The sequence below is a fragment of the Seriola dumerili genome, unplaced genomic scaffold (genome assembly GCF_002260705.1).
Source record: "Seriola dumerili isolate Sdu_G_001 unplaced genomic scaffold, Sdu_1.0 BDQW01000331.1, whole genome shotgun sequence".
NCBI lineage: Eukaryota > Metazoa > Chordata > Actinopteri > Carangiformes > Carangidae > Seriola > Seriola dumerili.
Genome location: NW_019174586.1, coordinates 8,989,583 through 9,010,643, shown reverse-complemented (window position 1 = coordinate 9,010,643; position 21,061 = coordinate 8,989,583). Strand labels below are relative to the sequence as shown.

The following is a 21,061-nucleotide window of genomic DNA, read 5'->3' as shown; positions in this document are numbered from 1 at the left end:
AACTACAAACAGGAGTGTGAATTCAATTTCCTCTGGAGGTCATCTTTCAAAGCAGTGGCATTATACATGGGGAGAAGGGTTTTTGCAGACTGAAATAGGAGACATGGTCTTATAAAGGCGGAATAAACAGCTAGAAGAAACGATGTTCCTGACCCAACAGTGATCCACTTCTACAACTGATTATGTGGTGGATCAATGCTTTTTGTGCATGGTGGCTTTTACTCATACATTTTGTAGCTTTTTAGCCATGCTAGCAGTGTTGCAGCTGGCCACCTCTTCATGAATATTTTGTTAGATTACTGTGCCACTTTTGCCTTTTGCTCTTATTGGATCTGTTTTAAATCTTGCAGGCATATTTAGTGCTGCTTACTTAACCACAGTTTCTTGATGTGATTCACTTCTGTCCCATAGAAAATACAAAGGGCTCTGTTATTGAACTGTTGATGGCACAGGCCCAGTAGTACCCAGATTGGTCAGTCAAAAGTTCATCTGAAATGTGTGGCTGCAGGGTCCATGAGACTGACTGTGTAATTCGCTCATTGCCACAAATGTAAAGCAACCATGTGACAGGAAAACCGATTGAAGTAAAGGATTTAACATAAAAATTACATAGTATGGTAAGGAATATAATGTCATACTATAGTAAGGTATAAAAATGTCATAGTATAGTAAGGCATAAAAAGTGATTGTATGATATGGTATAAAATTCCAAAGCACAATAAGGCATAAAAACATCAAAAAATAGTATGGCAAAAAAAGGTCAAAAAAACATCATAATATATTAAGGCATAAAAGGTCATCAAAACGTCATAGTATGGCAAGGCATGAGATGAAATAATATAATTAGGCATAAAAATGCCAAAAAAAACGGCATAGTATAGTATGGCAAAAAACGTCAAAAATACAACATAGTATATTAAATCATAAAAGGTTATAAAAACGTCATAGTATCGTCAGGCATCAAAGGAGATAGTATATTAAGGCATAAAATGCCAAGAAATGGCAAAAAATTTTATGGAAGAAAAATGCCAAAAAACGACATAGTATAGTATGGCAAAAAACGTCAAAAATACAACATAGTATATTAAGGCATAAAAGGTCATAAAAACGTCAAAGTATCATCAGGCATCAAACTTGAAAGTATATTAAGGCATAAAATGCCAAAAAACGGCAAAACATTTCAAGGTAGAAAAATGCCAAAAAACGGCATAGTATGGCAAAAAATGTCAAAAATACAACATAGTATATTAAGGCATAAAAGGTCATAAAAACGTCATATTATGGTCAGGCATCAAACGTGAAAGTATATTAAGGCATAAAAGGCCAAGAAACGGCAAAAAATTTTATCAAAGAAAAATGCCAAAAAACGACATAGTATAGTATGGCAAAAAACGTCAAAAATACATCATAGTATATTAAGGCATAAAAGGTCATAAAAACATGATAGTATGGTCAGGCATCAAAGGAGATAGTATAGTAAGGCATAAAATGCAAAGAAACAGCAAAAAATAGTATGGCAGAAAAATGCCAAAAAACGACATAGTATATTAAGGCATAAAAGGTCATAAAAACGTCATAGTATGGTCAGGCATCAAAGGAGATAGTATAGTAAGGCATAAAAGGCCAAGAAACGGCAAAAAATTTTATGGAAGAAAAATGCCAAAAAAAACAACATAGTATAGTATGCCAAAAAACGTCAAAAATACATCATAGTATATTAAGGCATAAAAGGTCATAAAAACATCATAGTATGGTCAGGCATCAAAGGAGATAGTATAGTAAGGCATAAAATGCAAAGAAACAGCAAAAAATAGTATGGCAGAAAAATGCCAAAAAACGACATAGTATATTAAATCATAAAAGGTTATAAAAACGTCATAGTATGGTCAGGCATCAAACATGAAAGTATATTAAGGCAGAAAAATGCCAAAAAACGTCATAGTATATTAAGGTATAAAGGCATAAAAATGTCTTGGTATAGTAAGTTTTTAAATGTCATAGTATAGTAAGGTATGAAATCTAGTAGTATAGTAAGGTATAAAAATTCATAGTATAGTAAGGCATAAAAAGTAATAGTACAGTAAGTCATAAAGATATATTATAGTAAAGTATGAAATGTCAGAGTGTAGTAGGAAAAGAAACTCATAGTAAAGTAAGGCATAAGATGCCATAATATATTACGGCATAAAAATGTCATAGTATATTGAGGCATTAAACTCATAGTATTTTAAGGCATAAAAAGTCCCATTAAAGTAAGGCATAAAAATGTCAGTGTGTGTTAGGCGAAAAAATTAATCTGAAAGGGCTGTCCCAGTTACCACAGAGTCTAAGAAACCGAATGTGTAATTTTCACAAATGTGAAAACAAAGGAACCATCATCATGTTTTATGTTGCCATGTTGCCACTGGATCCCCTCATCTCATGTCTCATAATCTGTCCATGTTCATCACATGATTGTAGCAAGATTCATGTGCTAAACTGTCATTATTTATCTTGGTCCAGTGTTGCACAGATCCCACCTTCTAAAGTCGAGATAAAAGCCCTGAGGGAGTTTAGTGTGAGCTTTCAAGCAGCCAACATAAGTGACAAGAAACTCATACCAACGGAGAAGAGGGTTTGGCCTGATGATCCTGCACCATACATAATGTGAAATCTGAAATTTTACCTTTACTCTTGAAAAACACTAGTTTGACAAAATAATCTTAACTCACATTCCCCTTACTAGCTTTTTCCAGACCTTTCAACCACATATTGAAAAGGGCTGATGACAACTACTGTGCAAACTCCATTTGCTGATCAAGACTGTGAGATGTATTTCAAAGCTGTGGAAACAGCTAGTTAGTAAGTAATAATGTAGATTGATAATAATATTTAGTTCACTAAATATTTTTTCAATAACTTGAATGACACAGTAATAATTATCTTACATGATCGACAATATATCACTGAATTTTCTTTTATTTTAATTCTATTTACAGCATCTTCACAAAATCCTCATGATAACATGTCACAGAAATCAGTGTAATGTATCTTAAAACATGATTAAAACCAAAACTGATCAAAGTAACAACTTTCAAGTTAAGAGTCAGGCATGAAAACATCAGAAAATATTTTACATTCATATTTTGCATGTGAGTGAGAACGTTAGACGACGACATAACGAAGAGAGGGAAAATTTTTAAATGCTTAATTTGTACCATTAAAAAACAGAGACCATACATGAGGAAATAACAACAATAAACAAGATAATTCATACAATATAAAAACATGGTCATTCAAAACAGGGCAGCCAGCAGTGACAGATACAGAGAAATTGTGCTGTTTGCTTAACAGTACCACAAACTGAGGAAAACAGAGAACATGTTCATACAGTATTTCAGCCTTACAATCTGTTCCTATCACCAGTCCACTCTCTTACACTGAGGAGGTTTGTTAATGAATTAAATCTCTGTCCAAAGAGTCCCTGAGAACCAGGAATAAAAGAAGTTTGAGTATTTTTCCATCACTTTCTCAACATCCTTCGTCCACTGTCAGCTCCTGCAGCTGCTCCTGAACAGCCTCCAGCTGCTCTGTCTGGTTCTCCTTTTCTTCTGAACCCTGCTCATGTTTCTCTGCTTCTTCATTTGTCGTTTGCTCCTCCAATGCTTCATCTTTTAGCTTCTCCTTCGCCTTTGGCTCTTCACGTCCGTTCTCCAGGTTCTCTGAGCTCTCAAAACACCCTGAATCCCTTGGCTCCTTGTTGTTCTCCCCAGATCTGTCCTCCTCCTCTGGCTCTGACTCTTCATCAGCTACATGGGACAAAGACAATTATACTTTAATACAGAGTATCTCAATACAATCCCTTTGTATTAATCCCGGACTAGATAGAGGCTTTTTCATCTTGTTTAGCTTCAGAAACTTTAAACCTGCAATAACAGGTTTGTTTGGCCACTTGGGGGCAGCAGTTGTGAACTTGACAATGTCACCTTTTAAGTAGCTATTTCTAGCTATTTCGACTTGTTAGAAACTGTTATTTACACATCCAGCACTTACAGAGCAACGTTATCATTAATTCAAAGACTTGGGTGATAATTGTTCATCACTATGAGCTACAAATTTCACATTTTCACATTATTTTCACATTGTCATGCTTGATGCATTGTTATTGGGGAATGGTGTTTCTCATAAGTCAAAGCACATTTTCATCTTTGATTAGTAAAATGGAATTAATGTAGCGATAGATACTAGATTTACTACTAATAATAGTGTATAGTAAGTCATAAAATGTCAGTGTAGTAAGGTGAAAAAAACTCATAGTATAGTAAGACATAAGATGTCATAGAATAATAAAGCATAAAAAAGTCATAGTGCAGACAGGCAAATCATTAAATTAATGATTAGTCTGGAGAAGAGACCGGTCGAGATAACAGGACAAAGTTGGATGTCTTACAGGCGACTGAGCACAACTGTGACCTCTGAGTGTAATGCTGTGCAACTGAGCCATAAAATGTAAATTATGTAGCTGAGGCAGAAAAATATGATGCCAGCATAAAATATGCCCCAAAGACACATTTTCACACAGACACAAAGTGACTGAAATTTGATCAGCAGTACCTAACTCACTTTTATTGAGATATTTTCTTAAGATTTGATTGAAATTCTGAATTATATAGGTATTATTGCTAGCCTGCAATATCATTATGAAAGATTAGGGGTATTGCAGTTTTACAGTGTGTGAACCTACAGTCTCTGAGCAGTTCGGTGGCGTTCAGGATCTTGGAGCGCTGCTCTGGATCGGTGATGTTCAGCTCATTGAGGTGAGACTCCTTCAGTCCTGCAAAGTCCTCTAGGCTTTGGAAACCATGCATGGACAGCAGAGAGCCCAGCTCCTGAAACAAGAAACAAGAACATATACACAAATGACTCTGAGACTGAGATACATAAACAAAATCATGTAGCAGGCTCTGTCACTTATTTGCTGCAGTGTAACAACATGCTGGATTATCAGAGGGTATTCTACCATCAGGCCGATACTGTCCAGCACCTCCTCCAGGGTTTTGGGTTTGGATTTGGCTCGGTGGGTCTTGCTGTTGCAGCGTCTCCTCCTGGCTGGGGGGCTTTCATCAGGCAAGAGGTTGACGTAGATGAACTTGAAGGAGCCGACTTTGTTGTTGAGCTTTCCTGTCCAGGTCCCAACAGGGGGCTTCTCAATGATGTAGATAATGTCTCCTTTCTGTAGGAGGGATGACGCATGAATACCAGGATTAGGACACAAGACACAGACGAAAGGACGAACAAATGGAGGTCGTTAAGTGATTTATTCATTTTCAGTTTAAATGAAACTCTGAGACTAAAAAAAATCAGCTAACTAGTTGCTTGATGAACCAACATCTCCCCAATTACTATTTACAGACTGAAAATACTGTGATTATCACATGCACAGAAGCATAAAAAAGAAACTCAGAAGTGAAATGTAAATGAGCAAATGGCTGAATGACTAAATATTTTAATACTCTTTAACAGAGTTTTCTAATTTCATAATTTGCTCTGGAGTAGCAGTCACTACTACTAGTCATGTTTTTTTTTGTTCATTAATAATAACCCCCCCTGAGACTCACCTGGAGTTTCAGTGACTCCACATCATAGGGGCTGGGAGTGAAGTCAGTGTGGACTACGGCGCGACCACAGAATGGTCCGTTGTAAGAGACGCCGTTCTCCTCCAGTCTCATGCTGTCTCTCTGGCAGTATCCACTGTCCAGGCTCTGTCTGTCACTACCTGAGGAGGACAGATCAGAAGCAGGGTCAGATTCATCCTGAAATTGCCCCCACCACTGCAGTTTAAAATGTTTTGAATTTTTTGGCCTCTTTGCCCTCACGTTTTCAACACAGTGTTAAATATCTACATGGGAATAGACAGGTTAGGGGAGGGTGTCAGTGTGTGATGAGTATAAGAGCCATGTTGAAGGGACCTCTGGTTTACACTTACTGCCTGAGAGCTGGCGGGTGATGGGGCTGGGCGCGGTGTCCTCTGACCCTGTGGAGCACACGGATGTCCTCTGTCCTGCACTCAGATCTGGAAGCCAATCAGCAGAGACAGGAGACAGCTCCTCACCGCTCTCTCCCTGGAGAAACAGAGGTTTCATCTCTTAGTTCACCTAATAGACTTTTATCACAGCTGGCAAAAACAACAGTTAATGCATATTTCATGTGGAACTCCAAAACTGAAGTAGAAAATATAAAAAATATAACTAATAACAAAAAAAAGAAAGAAAAAAGGAAATAAAAAGCTAATAAATAAATCCTTTGTAAAGTATGGAGATCTATATTTGTATTAACATGCATTTCATTATCTAACTCACAATATAATTTATTGATATATTTATTTTCGACAAATTTTTACTACATTTAGTCAGTTTTGGGGCTCCATGGAAACTTCAAGGACACATCAGGAGAGCAGGTTTTTAAACTTCATATATCAGCTCTGGTTTGCCTCCCTGTTCACTTTAAACTACAGCAGCCTCATAATTGATAAATCATTTGTTATTTCAGAGCACTGAACTGAATTGTACCCAGCTTTGGTAAAAGGTCTGATCTAAGGAATCAGCAGTAGGTGGAAGAAATGTTCAGGTTCTTTATTTAAGTCAAAGTAACAACACAACTCAGTAAGAATATTTCATTACAACTAAAAGTACTGTTTTGAAAATACTGCTTGAGTAAAAGCAAAGTAGTATTATCAACAAACTGTACTTTAAGTATCAAAGTAAAGTAAAATTATCAATACAAAAAAAAATGCCCCAGTGTGTTATACTATTATTTATTATTAGAGATTGCTGATGCCTTGATGTGTAAGTAACATTTTACTGCTGTAGATTAGTAAAGTAACTGGTAACTGTGGCTGTCAGATAAATGTAGTGGAATAAAAAGCACAATACTGTCATGCTGAACTGTAGTGGAGTAGAAGTATAAATGGAAAATAAGTAAAAGTAAATACAAATGCCTGTATTTTGTCTTAATCTTCTTGAGTAAATGTGCTTAGTTACTTCCCACCACCGTCATCCAAACCACTGTAGTTTCACTGCCTTTGCTCTGAACCCTGCAGTACATACATCTGTCCACTAGATGGAGACAAGTTCAATCTTTTTGTAACAACAACATCTCTCTGTTTCAGGAGTACAAGTGTCTCTATAGATGTCAGGTGTATTTTTTTTTAGCAGCAATGCTCAATAGTCTAAATATATATATTAAATACTATTTCAAATTTGTAACTATCAGCTGTGACTGTTTAAATTCTGTGATATTCATCAGGTTACTGTCACTAGTGTGGAGCTTTTGTAAACTGTCTTTACCCCCTCCTCAGCCAGAGCCTTCTGCACCATCTTGGATGTTTTGCGGGTCATGGTACGTGAGATGACATTACGCCATTTCTTGCCCAGTTTGCTGCCACTTTTCACGGCTTCCTCTGCTGTTAGATTCTCTGCCACCTGAGATGAGAGTACAAAAATCATCAACTATTTCACAACAACTTGCAGACAGGTGTTTGGAGATATTGTGCAATCTTATTTAAAGGCAAGTAAAGTGTGAGTATTTCAAAAACTACAAAATTGCAGCTGACATACATAAACTCTCAGAGTGGCGCTGCTGTCAAGAATTCAATTCTCACGAACTAGAAAACCTACAGACTTTGTGGTAATGGGGTTTGTTTTCACACAAACTGCTACCCACATAGTCACATGACAGACATTCACTACATGAACACACACATGCACACATTTGCACTGTTTTGTGGCCAGGTGCTTGAAAGCACAGTTTCTGATAGCGCTACCTAACGTAACCCTGTCCGCAGCCAAGCTCTCATTACGAGGCTGTGGGGTCTGTAATCACAGCTAATGATGTTTTCAGTGTTTTTACGAGGCAGTTGGTCAGGTAGAGGTGATTTCTATGAGAGTGAATGCCCACAACATTACACTGTAGCAGAGTTTATCCTAGCTGTTTTTCTTTTTCAGTAATCTGATCTCAAATTATGTTGTTCAGCTTGATGTCTTCAAGTTTTTTGTGCACTTGTAGACTCCTCAGATCATGTTCTCCCTCATAACTTTGTTTTTCCTTGATTAAGCACTGCCTTGAAGAGAGATACTATTTATCTGCAGGGTGTAAGATGCGGTAACCACGCACACAGCTGAGACAGAGATGGATGTAACAGTTGAATTCTCAGCACAGATTTTGATGTCTGAGTTAATATCTAGAAATAATAATATATACCATTAAATGAAAAATGCTGAAATTCTCTGGGGGAGGACCGTCACTTGCTTCTGCAACTGTCTGTATGACGCAGAGGCTCTCTGCTTGACTAGCTCACACTAGAGGACATCCTGTCTGCATGCTGCTGTCATCTGGGCTCTGTGCAATACTTCTCATTCGTACTTCCTCTCTTCTTCTGCACTTCTTTACTTATTTATCTAGCCAACTTCCACTCACAGTATGTAGAATGTTACAGGGAAGTTATTGAATTTCTGTGAATTCAGTGTTAACATTAGCAGACACATGCATCGGTGTGAATCAGGAAGCACAAACTGTGCACTTATAATAATTGATAGCAATTTGCGTTTGACCTATGTGCACTCTGGTTTCTTTTGGATGCAGTGTCATTTCGGGGCTGTACGAACTGGCATGACGAATGAGGAACAATGTGATAAAATATCTGAAGGAACTGTCATGTAGGAACTTAAAACACAAAGAGTTTAGAACACATCTACTTCTACTTCTCAAAAAAAAGCAATGTACTGTAACTGATGTTTTTGTGTATTTTTATGAGTCAGTTGGAGAGGAACAACAAGTCCAACTTACACCCTCCTCCAATGTGAACTCCTTTTCTGATGCAACAGGAGAGGTGGGTTTGTGCTTCATAAAATCCTTAAAGCTGCTGGACCTCTGCAGGGTGAGCTGTAAACACAAAAGGGATTGCTTTATTTAAAATCATAGTGACCAAGGCTCAGGGGATTATAATAAAACGACTCCATAACTAACAACAGCAAAAGGCCTGCATGAAAACTTTGATGTTACATACAGCAGTCAAAAAGGCAGTAAACAAAAAGGCATCACCAGAAAAATATCAGACACAAACACTCGGTTATTTGGTGGTTTTGAATGCAACATTGATAAAGTTGAACTCAGGGTTGTGCGCACACAACATGTTCTTATCTATTTAAACGTGTGAACAAAATGAATCTGCAGAATGGATTTCTAAGGAAGAGCAACTGCCCAAGTCGCTCCTCACAAACTTATCAAAGAGTAAGTATTGAATGTAGGTCAGTAAGTGTCTGCATGTTGCAGATGGTGCTGTAACTGAAACATTTTATAAATGTAGTTGAGCAGTTAAACAGGAAACACAAAATAAAATGACGTGTGGTGACATACGAGAGTCCTTGTAATAAACATGGCACACATGGTTACAGGAAAGCCAAAAAGTGTAAACACCAGCTCATCACCTAAGTTTAACGCTGTGTCAGTATAAAGACACATGAATGTGAAAATGGGATAGATGGGTATTAACTTACTGTAAAATTCTCTATTCTGAATTCTAAGTCTGGTACAAGGCTGCAACTAAAGATTCTTTTCATTATTGATGAATCTGCCCATTGTTTTCCTGATTAATCCAATAGATAGATAGATAGATACTTTATTTATCCCCTAGGGGAAATTCATGTGTTCAGTAGATCATTGGTAATAGCAGGCCTAATAATAACAGTTAATAATAAATAAACAATAATGATTAAATTAGTCCACTTCCTTTGGCTGAGGTGTTATACAGCCCGATGGCAGTGTGAACAAAAGATCTCCTGAACCTCTCTGTTCTGCAGCGCAGCGAGATGAGACGTTTGCTGCAGCTGTAGCTGCTGCTTCTCTGTTCTGCCAGACTGTTGTGGAGAGGGAGGTTGTTATTTGGTATTTGTTTGTTCAATAAATGTTAGAAAGTAGAAGATGACCAAGATGATGCCTTAAAATCTATCCCTTGTTCTGTCCAAACAACAGTCCAGAAGACCTGAAGATATTCAATTTACAAAAATCTCAGAACTGAGTGGGTTGAACTGGGAGATGAAATAAACAATTAACTATGAATATGAAAATAGCTGCTGATTAATTTCTGTCAATCAAATAATTATTTAATGGACTAATCCTTTCAGCTCTAACCTGAACGTGACATATGCATATGCCTAAAAATAAGACTTTTTGTATAATTTTCATATCTTTAAGTTTCTTGTAGCTCTGGTGGAAATTCTTTGTGTAATTTTCCATATAACTACATGTCACTGTGCATGATCTTATCACAGCTCATCCTTCTCGATTCTAACCACAGGAAACGGGCAAAGCTTTAGCAACTGCTGCAGCCAATCATTGCAAACATCCAGGCAGCACTAGTGACTGATGGTCTCTGCCTGTGTCTAACCTGAAGAATTAAACAACCAGTGCAGCAAAGGGAGCAAGTGACCTTTATTATGAGGCTGTTTGGTAAATAGTTTTGGTAAATGTCTGTTTATCCTGCCACAGTTCACCTCCCTTAAAACACACAAAGCTCTCAGATAAATCAATCCTCTATAAATGCTGATCATGTCACGGAACAATGATGTTCTCCAAACTTGATTGTCGCCAATGACAATTATGTTAGAAGATGATTGCTGAGAAAGCCAATGAGATGTGTAATGACAAAGCGTGAATTAAACCACAGGAGGGAAGACGTGGATGGAAAATAAGGGCACTGGTGTCAAGCGTAGGAGGCTCGGTCTCATGTTGGCAGCTGGAGACGCAGGCAGCAGAAGCCACAAAGTCTGTTCTGACTCAAACTACATCTGCAGCAATGATTCACCCTGCCAGAATAGAGGAACTTTACCAAAAGAGTACAAAGAAAGAGTTGAGGCTGTTAAATTAGATGCATGAAAAATCCTGTTTTAGACAAAACAACATCTTACTGAGCTTTAAGTTGTGTGTGCATTTGTGCGTGTGGGTTTGTTCAGCTTCACCACAAAGGTTTGCACTAATTTCAGCTGACATCCTGTGTTGAAAAGATGTGCACACAAAGACAGCCGAATATGATGTTCAACTGCAAACGTTAAATCTTTCAATAGTTTGACAAAAAAACCCTTTCATAATCACAGTTTACATATTTACATTTATAAAAGCAAATTCGAATATATATTAACTTTAACTTTACCCTGCCTTCCTAAACAAAGTGATAAAAACTCAGCTCACCTTCTTCTTCTGCACCTGCTCCTTCTCTGAGGCATTCGAAGGCCTTCGCCTCAACATCTTCCACCGCGGTCCTCAAATCTCTCTGGACAAACAGCTGTGAAAAACCTACACCGGTCTTAATCAGTGACGGTTTCTGTCACTGTGCTCTCACGGCTACAGATAAAAAAACAGAGGAAGGCAGAGCTGCAGTCTGCTCGAGCTCAACGAAGTGCAGAAGCTGAGAGGAAGTCACGTGGCCACACAGAAACTGAAGAGGCAAACCCTGTTTTAGGTGCTTAGGTTTACACATAGGCTAATGGGTTTGTTACATGTATTTCTCAGCCTTTGCGTCTTGCAAACTCTCTGTGGCTCAAAACTGAATTGACACATGAAAGAGTTCATGAAATGTCGTCACAGCCCAATTCTGAAGGTTACTATGGATTACCTGATCAAAAAAAAAGAAGTGAAAACAGGTATTGCTTTAATATGTGAGCAGCTATTTCAAAAGCATGTCATCTGTTACGGCAGTGTCACAGCTGTAATGAACAGCTTGTATTACAACATTTCTACTACAGACGTCAGTTTTGACTATCAGCAGAATTCTGAGGCAAAGAACGCTATCATGTTCTGTTTAGTCAGAACTTAACTGTTTAGCCATCGCTCTCAAACGCACACATATTTGTAATTGCAACTGAAGTGTGGAAGTGAAAGACTTCTCGAGATGACATATTTAGAAACTCAGTAACGGCTCAGCAGCTGCACCAGAGGCCTGCTGCAGCAACAAGAGCCATAACAACATCACACACTGGTGAACAGTCAATCCAGCTCATCCAACACAAGATCTTCATATGGAAAAAGTGGTTTCTGCGCACAAGTGAGTTGTAAGGCCAGACACCTACTGACACACAAAAATATCCAAAACAGACAATTAGGACAAAAACAACTCGAATGACTCACAGAAACGTTTGTGCTTTTGAATGTACACTCAGCCCACAGGACAACGCAAAAACTGTCAGTAAAGGAGAGAGGGAAGTACAATTTTAGTCAAGTTTAGCTTGTTATTTTGGTGGTAGCAAACCACATGATAAGAGGATGCCCTATTTTAGTTTCCTGCCACTTGGCTTACAACAGTCTGATCTGTCTGCAGATCTTAGAGGGATGAAAATGATAAACAAAAGGTTGACTTTGATTCCGCTGGAGGATGTCAAATCTGTATCAGCAAAGTAACTAGTTACTACAGCTGTCCTGGAAATATGGGGGAGTACAGAGTTCAAAAATCCCTGTAGGAGTCAAAGTCTAATGCAGTTCAAAATGCACTGAAGTACAATACTTATCCTTCTGTGGAGTCTTCTTCTGAGGAGCATTATATTCAGGTCTGGGTCCCAATTTTGTTTATATTGTGCTTAGGCAAAAGAATGCCGCACAGGATAAAAGCAATTGCCATCATGCCATTGATTAACAGTTGGTAGAAATTACTTTCCACCACTGCGAGGAGGACACTGATTACTGGACATGACAAATATCTTTGACAACATGTAATGATGTAAGCAGTAACTACATAAGAAAAGTAGAGGGGATTTTTGTTCACAGAGAGTTAAGATCTCACATTTGCTGTTCCTCTTTGAGGCCCCTTTATCTCAAACCTGACACAGTACGAATGAAAAGGCTATCCTACTTTCAGTGTGTGAGAGATTCCTTCATGTGATTTTGGTGATGCACATTTGACAAGAACATGCAAATGCTACAGATTTGGTAATTGCTGATTTATTTTTATATCAGATATTTGCAGGTTTTTCTGTTGCTACATTGAGGTTAGAATACACCCTCTGAGCAGTGCTACATCCTCGCGCTAGCCTGGATGCCACAGTGCTGCTATAGTATGGGAGCTAGCTGATTAGCATGCTAACTTCAGTGTAATAAAAGCAGTGATAGAAAAAGATGGAAAACGAGAGGGTTGCTTCCCATCGCTGCTCTTGGTGAGTAAAGGATAAGTTAATAATAATACTGATTAAATCCTGTATTGACACAGTCAGGACTGAAACCCTGACTGTTTACACTGCACTCATGTCCAATATGAGTTTTTGCATTAATGTAGCAAATCTGCCAATTTTTGTTAAATTATTATCCATTAAATAATGATATTGGAAGTTGGTATCTATCTATCTATCTATCTATCTATCTATCTATCTATCAGTCAAAAGGTAAAAGTCATGTGTGTTAAAGTCAAAGTTGAGTTAGAAGTCTTCTAAGTCTAAAAGTGATCAGATTGATGACCCGAGTACACCCCTCTATTTCAAAGAGTGTTACTTTAATAAAATAGAAATTATATCAGCTGGTCATACAAATGTCCAGTTTAAAAAAACAAAAAGCTAAAACATCAAAAATCACACAAAAGATCATTTTTAAACTTTGAACGCCACAATATCAGACATTTATTCACATAGTTAAATTATTAAACAAATATATCCTTTAATTTAAAAAAAAAAATTAAAAACTCAATTGCAGTGCATCTCTCAACCTGGTATAGCTGCTCAATAGAGACTGCATAGGGGTAACATCAGTGTGCAACTCTGCTGTGGATGGAGTGAATGCAAGAAAGATGGAGATGCTCAGACAATATTGTGGAGGAGAGCGACGGCCAGTGCAATGAGGGTCAGCGAGGAGGAACAGATGGATGCAGAAGATCCAGACGCCATGAAGGGCTCAGTGTTTTTGAGCATCCAGTCCTTCTCCGCGTGAAGATCCTGTTTGTCCAGCTCAGGACCCACCAGCCTGCGGATCGTCTCGTAGTATTTATTCAGCCATTGAAGCTGGAGAGGGAAGACAGGACCACTCTCAGTGAAAGTCAGAAACTGATGATTTTCACCGCTGGCATATAAAAACCAAGTATCTCTGTTTGACTACAGGTTCAAAATTAGGAGTAAACAATGGACAACACGCAAAAATAAACAGAAGCATATAATAATCCTGTACTTTCTTGTTCTAAGGTTAAATACATTGTTCCACAGGGATCAATACTTGGATCACTTTTGTATTATGTGTATATTTTGCCGCTTCAAAAAATACAAAATAAATTATCATGTTATTCTTTACATAAATAAAAGTACTAATACTGCATCATAAGTAAAAGTCAAACTCCTATTTAAGTAAAATGATATACCGTAAGTATTATCAAGTAAATTATCAAAAGTAAAAAAAAAGTACATATTCTGCAAGAAATGGCCCCTCAAACCTGTTGTGTGCATAGATGGCTGATGTGCACTATAAATTAACTGAAGTTGAGGAGAAAAGATAAAACTGAAATTCTGCTAGTCACCCAAAAGACGATACAGTTCCTCTTTCTTCTTGAAAATGATACCATTTCTTTACAACTATGGTACAGAAATATCTCATTTTATCTTCAGGTAAAAAGAAACAAAATGCAGAAGTTCAAATTCACATGTGGTTTTGTTTTCATCCAAACATGTTTTGATCTCTGAGCTGCAGAGAAACTCTGAAGATCTGAAGTGTTAAAGGGGGATTTTAAGAGGAAACCAGTGCTTTTAATGCAGGGAAATGAAAGACCCGGTTGATGTCACTCTCTGTTATACCCAAAGGTATTTACGAATTAACACAGGAAACTGATTGTAGTACTGGTGGAGTTGCATTAGCTTAGCTTGTTCATGGGCATTCATTTTAAATGTGTTCAGTATGCTATTTAAGTACCTCCCTTTTAAAAAATGATTGAATTTCCAGCAAACAAGCAATTTATGCAGTAAGATACTATTTCTTACCTGTTCTGAGCTGAGGAGAGAAGTGTCGATCAGCTTTTTGTCGTATGGAACCAGTGACACAGTGTCAAAGGTCAGAAAGTTATGACCATACTGAAGGAAAGCAAATCACACGGAGGCAGACGTTATTCACAAAGTAATGATCTTACTTTGTTTATATCACATGTGAAATGGAAAGATATTGTCATAAATGTTCTGGCTTGGTCAACCCCTCCGCATCTACCTTTGTCTGGACGGGTACAGTCACAGCAACATCCTCAATCCGGATCCCGAAGTCATTCTCCTTGTAATATCCAGGTTCTTAAAGAAAACCATCATCATTTTGTTTTTTTACATTCTAATATTTGAGACATGAAGACACTACATGTGAAGCTGATTTAAAATGATCATGATGTCTTTTGTGGGTGTGAGTTTTCTTCTTTAAGTCTCACCTATAGATGTGAACATGCCTGCTCTGAAAGGGATGTTGTTGCCCTGAAAGCCAACTGGCCCTGCAAGAATATGACAATATTATATTATTAAAATACAGATTACATCACTGAAAACTAAATGAAAACAAAGTTAAAAAAAAACCCTTTTCATTTGTCTACATTCACGCTACACTTGCATTGTTACATGGAACATATAGAAAGTAAAAGGAGCCCTACACTCATGAACGCCAAAGTAGTTTCCAACACCATGACCTGTGCCGTGGCCGTAGTTCAGGCCCACCTCCCACAATGCCCGGCGACCCAGCATCTCCATGTTTACACCTGTTGATAAACAGAAGCCACAGACAGAGAGCTCAAGTCAAACACCCTGCTGCTGATACAGGAACACGTGAACTGAAACAACGATGCCGAGTGGAGAAACAGCGCTCTCTAGTGGTGAAGCTGGGAAAGGTTTCAGAGTGGAGTCTCATTTCAAACATGTGTGAGTGTGACATCCCCACCTCTCGTCCCTGAGGGAAATATGGTTCGAGATATCTCAATGTTTCCCATGAGCACTCGAGTGAAGGCCTCCTGTGAAGCGAGACAGATAGTTAATGACTTTATATTCTATATCATTCTTATGTATCAGTGTACTCTATTATCCTTGTTGTTATACCATCCCATTATACTATATACTACCCTATATGTATCTATGTACATAACTAACTTTTGTCACTTTAAATGCACATTATATGATATTATATTTCTGTGTAGATATTTAATTTCATTTTGATTTGCTGCTGTAACACATAATAAGGTTGGGGATAAATAAAGTGTCATCTTATCTTATCTTATAAAATTAAAATTCCAAGTTGAGTAATACAGAAAAACTCCACTGACGACTGCAGTCTAGATATTAGCCATCTCTTGTGTTTTGACAAATAAAATGTGAATATCTCTTCAAAACATTCACGCTCTCAATATAACATTGACAGTCTTACCTTTTGCATTGCTGTGGGGGTTCCCCAGTGAACTGTCCGAGTGATGTCAGTGGTCCCGTCTCTAATAATAGTAGTATTGGTAGTAGTAGTGAGAAACAGGATGATTCATTCGAAATGCAAGTGATGTGAAGTGAAACTGAAAGAGAGTGTGAGCAGAGTGTGTTTTTACTCACAGATACTGGCCACCAGAGTCCACCAGGTACATCTCATCAACTGTCAGCCTCCTGCTGGTTTCTTCTGTTGGGCTGCAACACAGACAAACAGGAAATAACAGCAGCACTACAACTCTCTGACGGTAGTTGCAGCGCGCTCAAAGAACAGTGTTTGACTTTTAGCCTATTAGCTTTTACATTACTGTTGACCACTTTCAAGTGTCTTTAGAGGCATCTTTGGTGAGCACACAGGAAATGAGTAGCGAGAGTGAGGAGGACAGGGTTCATCAAATTACAATTAAGACTTTTTAAAACCTTTTTAATGCCACATAGAACGATATTTAATCACCTTTTCATGACCATATCAATCAAAGAATCTCAAAACCAGTAGGAACAATGAGGCCTACAACTATTTATAAAGTAGATGAATTTATTGACATCTGTATCATATTCATGTCAGTACTTCCCAGCCTTTTATAACAATAGTTCCTATTAATATAATTAATCAATTAATGGATCCAGACCTTGACAAGAAATATATTACCAGTGTTGACCTTTGATTAACCTTTTTTGATTGAGTCTTTTTCAAAATGAGAGAATACGAGTTAATCTTACCTGTAATGAGCAAGAGCAGCATTGGGTCCACTTGCAGAGATCGTTTCAAAGCTCGGGCCTCTGCTGTCATGCTGTTTGCTGTAATGATGTTAATATTAGCTGTGAAACTCTGGCTTTGTGACGGTTACGTTCATATGTTGTGATATATTTTCTAGTTTCTTGAGCATTCGCACTGTATATCAGTTCTCGTCCATCTTGTCCATTTACACGTGCGCTCACCTGCGACACTTATTGACGTAATCTGCAGCAGTCAGCTCAGTCTCCTTCCCCTCGGGCACAGCCTTCTCCAGCCACATCAGCAGCTGGATGACGGCGACCGCATCCCTCACCTGCAGAGAGCCACAGTGACACGCGGACTGAAAATCAAGGTGTGTGTTTACTGACGTGTTCAAGCAATCAGTGAAAATGATTCATTAATGTCCCACAGGTTTGACAGTAAAGCCTGATTAATCAATTTCTGTAAAGATAATGGCCTCATATAAAAGTGTTAGATCTGGTTGACGAAGATTAAAAGATTCATATTTAACAACCACAACTGTTTCTTGATAAGTAATTATGCAGTAACTGTGTGGGTGTGTGCATGTACATGGTGTTTGGTTTGTGTATAACCTGAGTATGTCTGTGTGCACATGACATACATGAGCATCCCTCAGGATACGCTGCTCAGTCTCATCTTTCACGGCTTTAGTCGTCAACACAGGAGAGTAGGAGCTTGTCATTAGTTTGTCCTACATGATGCAGAGAAAAAATAATAATTAATGCAAAAATTATATATACTGTAATACTATGTATTGCTGGAGAGGCCTTGTCCTCTCTTTTACCCCCCCCCCCCCCCCGCAAATAGGAGGGTACTTTTGGAAATAGCACTATTTTATAACTGTTATTTCTTTCTGTGCATTTACTTCTAAACACCACTTAATATTTAGTTACTGGAAGCTTCGATTCTAAAAACTGATTATGCAAGTTGGTGACCTACAAATAAATAAAACATAAACAAGCCGTTAACACAACATTGACATATTATCACCTCGTTAAGTTGTTACAGTGAATGTGTCAGCAAACATTTCACATCCTGCAGATACAGAGCAACGTTATTTTTCCTACAGAATTTCAATCCTCTCTCTTAGCTCCGTTTCAAGCTTCACCATCTCCCCATCTGAGGGAAATATCTGGTTCGTTAGCTGCTAAATGCTCCACTACATTCAGACCTCAACCGCATTCTTCATTTCATATGTTTACAAGCCGAAACCCAAACATACCTCCTATTATGGTATCACTCTGCTCCCTAAGTGTGTTTTCATATGATGGGTGGGGTTAGCTGGTCAGCTAAATCACATTTGACTGAATACATTGATGTAACCGGCCCTGTGTTTAAGATGAGTCATCAAAAATATTTGTATGTTTTGCTGGAGGAGAATTTATCATGTAACAAGAGATAAATTAACAATTTAAAACAGGAACACAGAACTTGTAAAATTGTATTTTTCATTTCACATCACACAGTTCTTTGATTTATTGTTTATTCACTTTAAAGATTTGGATTTTGTCCACAGCAGATTTTTAATCTCAGTAGCTGCCAACAAGCAGTGACTCACCCCAGCTGCTTTAATTATAAAATACAGCCACAGCACAGAAACATGAACAGATACTACACTTGATGTACGCAGTGTATTTCATTTAAGATAAAGAAACATCTTTATAACACCATAAGAGGATGAAATGATGCAGTAGAGTATATTATGAAATAGAATATCTGCATACCTCTGGGGTAATGATCTCATAAAGTGCGTAGTTTGTGTACTCTGTGCCGATCCACACTTTGACCCCTGGCTGGGCCACATACTTCTTTAAATCAGCTAAAACACTGTCGTAGCTTTTCAGCTGCACACAGAAGGACCCGTTACAGGAGGCATTCAGGTACACCCTCAACTCCTCTGTCACTCTGTCCGTGTGGAGAAAGAGCCTGGTAGATTTAGTAGAAAGGAAAGTACGAGAAGTGGTTTATAAATGCTGCATGTGCGTATACATAATATGAAACACTGATAATAAGTTTGTGTCTTGTGTGTGTGATGGGAGTTACAGAAGCAGATACACTGTTGAGTTTTGAGGAAAAACATTTGAAAGGAACGTGATGTGTTTGCATGTAATCCCTGAAAAATGGACTTACCAGATCTGATCCATTGTGAGCAGTGTGTAGGAGTAGAAGAAGGGATTGTATGGGATGTCATTGCCACGCAGATTAAACAGCCCTAAAAAAAACATAGACACACAGCATGCCTGACTGTCGTCAGCAGCAGCAGCAGCAGCTCGTGCATTCATTTACATCATCTGATGGTTGATTTTGGTTTTGTATTTGCAGGGCGCCATTGTGAATGAGAGCTTTGCTCTCAATTGATATTCCCTGAATAAATAAATAAAAAATATTACTTACACCCAGAGACTCTGTTTGCATCTAATGTTTGTGTCTGATGTACGTGACTTTTTCTGTGTTCTGTCATTGAACACACACTCACTAATTCTGAAATCAGAAGTCAGGAAAGGTATGAAGCCCAGCAGTCATCCTGTGTGTCATACGGAGAATACTTCTGAATAATACACTGTTGGTCAAGTATACGCTGCTAAAATCCTGCTTCATTACCTGCTTAAACCAGCTTTAATCAAATCAACTCTATTTAAAAGTGCAAAGTTTGTATAGCTAAGTCTTTATACTTGCTCCTGTGTGTTATATGAGTACTGCCCATTCTTTAGAAACCTCTTCAGTCTGTTTCCTATATTTCTGTCAGTCAGATTATCTGTTATAATCCTTCACATCAGACTCCAACTCTTCAGGCAACAGTTGTGTTTTTTTGTAGCGTACTGTATATTCAGAGCTGGCCTGAGGCTTAAGCGAGCTGAGAGGCAGTTCAGAGCCCTGAAGCTAAATGGCCCACAAAAGAGAATGAAAAAGAAAATAAACAACTGGGATTATTTTTCAGGCATTTTTGAACATTTTGTGCATTGTAGCCTACGTTTTTTCTTTTTTTAAACTGTATCCTATTGTAATATTATCCATCTCCTTATTTTATTTCCTCATTATTATTGGTCTGATTGTTTTCATGTTGCAGATTCAGGTTCTTCTTTTCATTACAGGTGATAATGTTCGCATTTTTCGGTCATGTAAATACTGTGTGGTATTATGTGAGTGGAACGTAGTTCTGTACATTTCAGTTAATTTCATCTCATCTGACAAAAGTGAATGTTCAACCAGACATTACTATGAACTGCAATACATTTCCATATAGAGTAAATTTCAGCAGCGGTTCAATTTTAATTTCTCTAAATCAGCAACATGTTTTATTGAAACACGTTTGAGCGGCTTCATGGACAAAGCTTGGGTTACTTACAGGCTGTTTCATCCAGCGCTGACAGAAGAAGAGCTGTGGGTTGGTATGGATTGTCCCTCATCTGATTCCGTATCTGGTCCACTTTCACCTGCCACGACCTTTCTGCAAAAACACATTTTACCTTAATTTGCATCCACATGACAATAAACACTGGATACTCATTTGTGTTGGTTTTTTATTATTCATCTTCACCATAATTCTTAAACCTGTGCTCACTGATTATTAAAGATGAAAACACAACACTGACATATTATCACTTCATAAAGTTTTCATGGTGAACTTCTTAACGAGGAGTTTCCTATTAACAATGGATGAAATAATGAACAGGGTCCCAGATAGGAGGGGTGGGGCTCCTTTTACCTGTCCATTTTCTCATTATTGCTCCATGCTATTTATCTATCAATCAATCAATCAATCAATCAATCAATCAATCAGACTTTATTTGTACAGCACTTTTCATACATACAATGCAATGCAACACAAAGTGCTTTAGAGAATAGAAGCAATAAAAAGAAAACACACACACAC

General features: G+C 37.9%; 2 protein-coding genes across 3 annotated transcripts in view; both read right to left on the bottom strand.

The window, feature by feature from the left end:
• Positions 1–2,946: 2,946 nt before the first annotated feature.
• sash3 (SAM and SH3 domain containing 3) lies at positions 2,947–11,462 on the bottom strand. Its single transcript, XM_022760098.1, has 8 exons — positions 11,224–11,462; positions 8,824–8,919; positions 7,326–7,460; positions 5,966–6,101; positions 5,598–5,755; positions 5,000–5,212; positions 4,724–4,868; positions 2,947–3,788 (listed from the first exon to the last, which is right to left on the bottom strand). The coding sequence occupies exons 1-8, from the start codon at positions 11,278–11,280 to the stop codon at positions 3,511–3,513; spliced, it is 1,218 nt and encodes a 405-aa protein (XP_022615819.1). The 5' UTR covers positions 11,281–11,462; the 3' UTR covers positions 2,947–3,510.
• A 2,162-nt stretch (positions 11,463–13,624) lies between these two features.
• Positions 13,625–21,061, bottom strand: part of xpnpep2 (X-prolyl aminopeptidase 2) — a 93,296-nt gene continuing 85,859 nt past the window's right edge. For both annotated transcript variants that reach the window (XM_022759894.1, XM_022759893.1), the window contains exons 8-21: positions 20,534–20,635; positions 19,318–19,399; positions 18,912–19,113; positions 17,789–17,878; positions 17,370–17,479; positions 17,151–17,228; positions 16,557–16,628; positions 16,384–16,444; positions 15,904–15,973; positions 15,620–15,724; positions 15,404–15,463; positions 15,196–15,272; positions 14,976–15,065; positions 13,625–14,012 (exon numbers count right to left, since the gene is read on the bottom strand). In XM_022759894.1, coding sequence (XP_022615615.1) covers positions 13,812–14,012; positions 14,976–15,065; positions 15,196–15,272; positions 15,404–15,463; positions 15,620–15,724; positions 15,904–15,973; positions 16,384–16,444; positions 16,557–16,628; positions 17,151–17,228; positions 17,370–17,479; positions 17,789–17,878; positions 18,912–19,113; positions 19,318–19,399; positions 20,534–20,635 — 1,400 coding nt within the window. In that variant the 3' untranslated portion in view covers positions 13,625–13,811. The remainder of the gene's footprint in view (positions 14,013–14,975; positions 15,066–15,195; positions 15,273–15,403; positions 15,464–15,619; positions 15,725–15,903; positions 15,974–16,383; positions 16,445–16,556; positions 16,629–17,150; positions 17,229–17,369; positions 17,480–17,788; positions 17,879–18,911; positions 19,114–19,317; positions 19,400–20,533; positions 20,636–21,061) is intronic.

Coding starts and splice junctions, on each gene's coding strand:
- sash3 (XM_022760098.1), bottom strand. CDS start 11,280: ATGTTGAGGCGAAGGCCTTCGAATGCCTCAGAGAAGGAGCAGGTGCAG. Junction 8,920..11,223: donor AGCAGGTGCAGAAGAAGAAG/GTGAGCTGAGTT, acceptor TTGTGTTTACAG/CTCACCCTGCAGAGGTCCAG. Junction 3,789..4,723: donor CACCGAACTGCTCAGAGACT/GTAGGTTCACAC, acceptor TGTCCCATGTAG/CTGATGAAGAGTCAGAGCCA.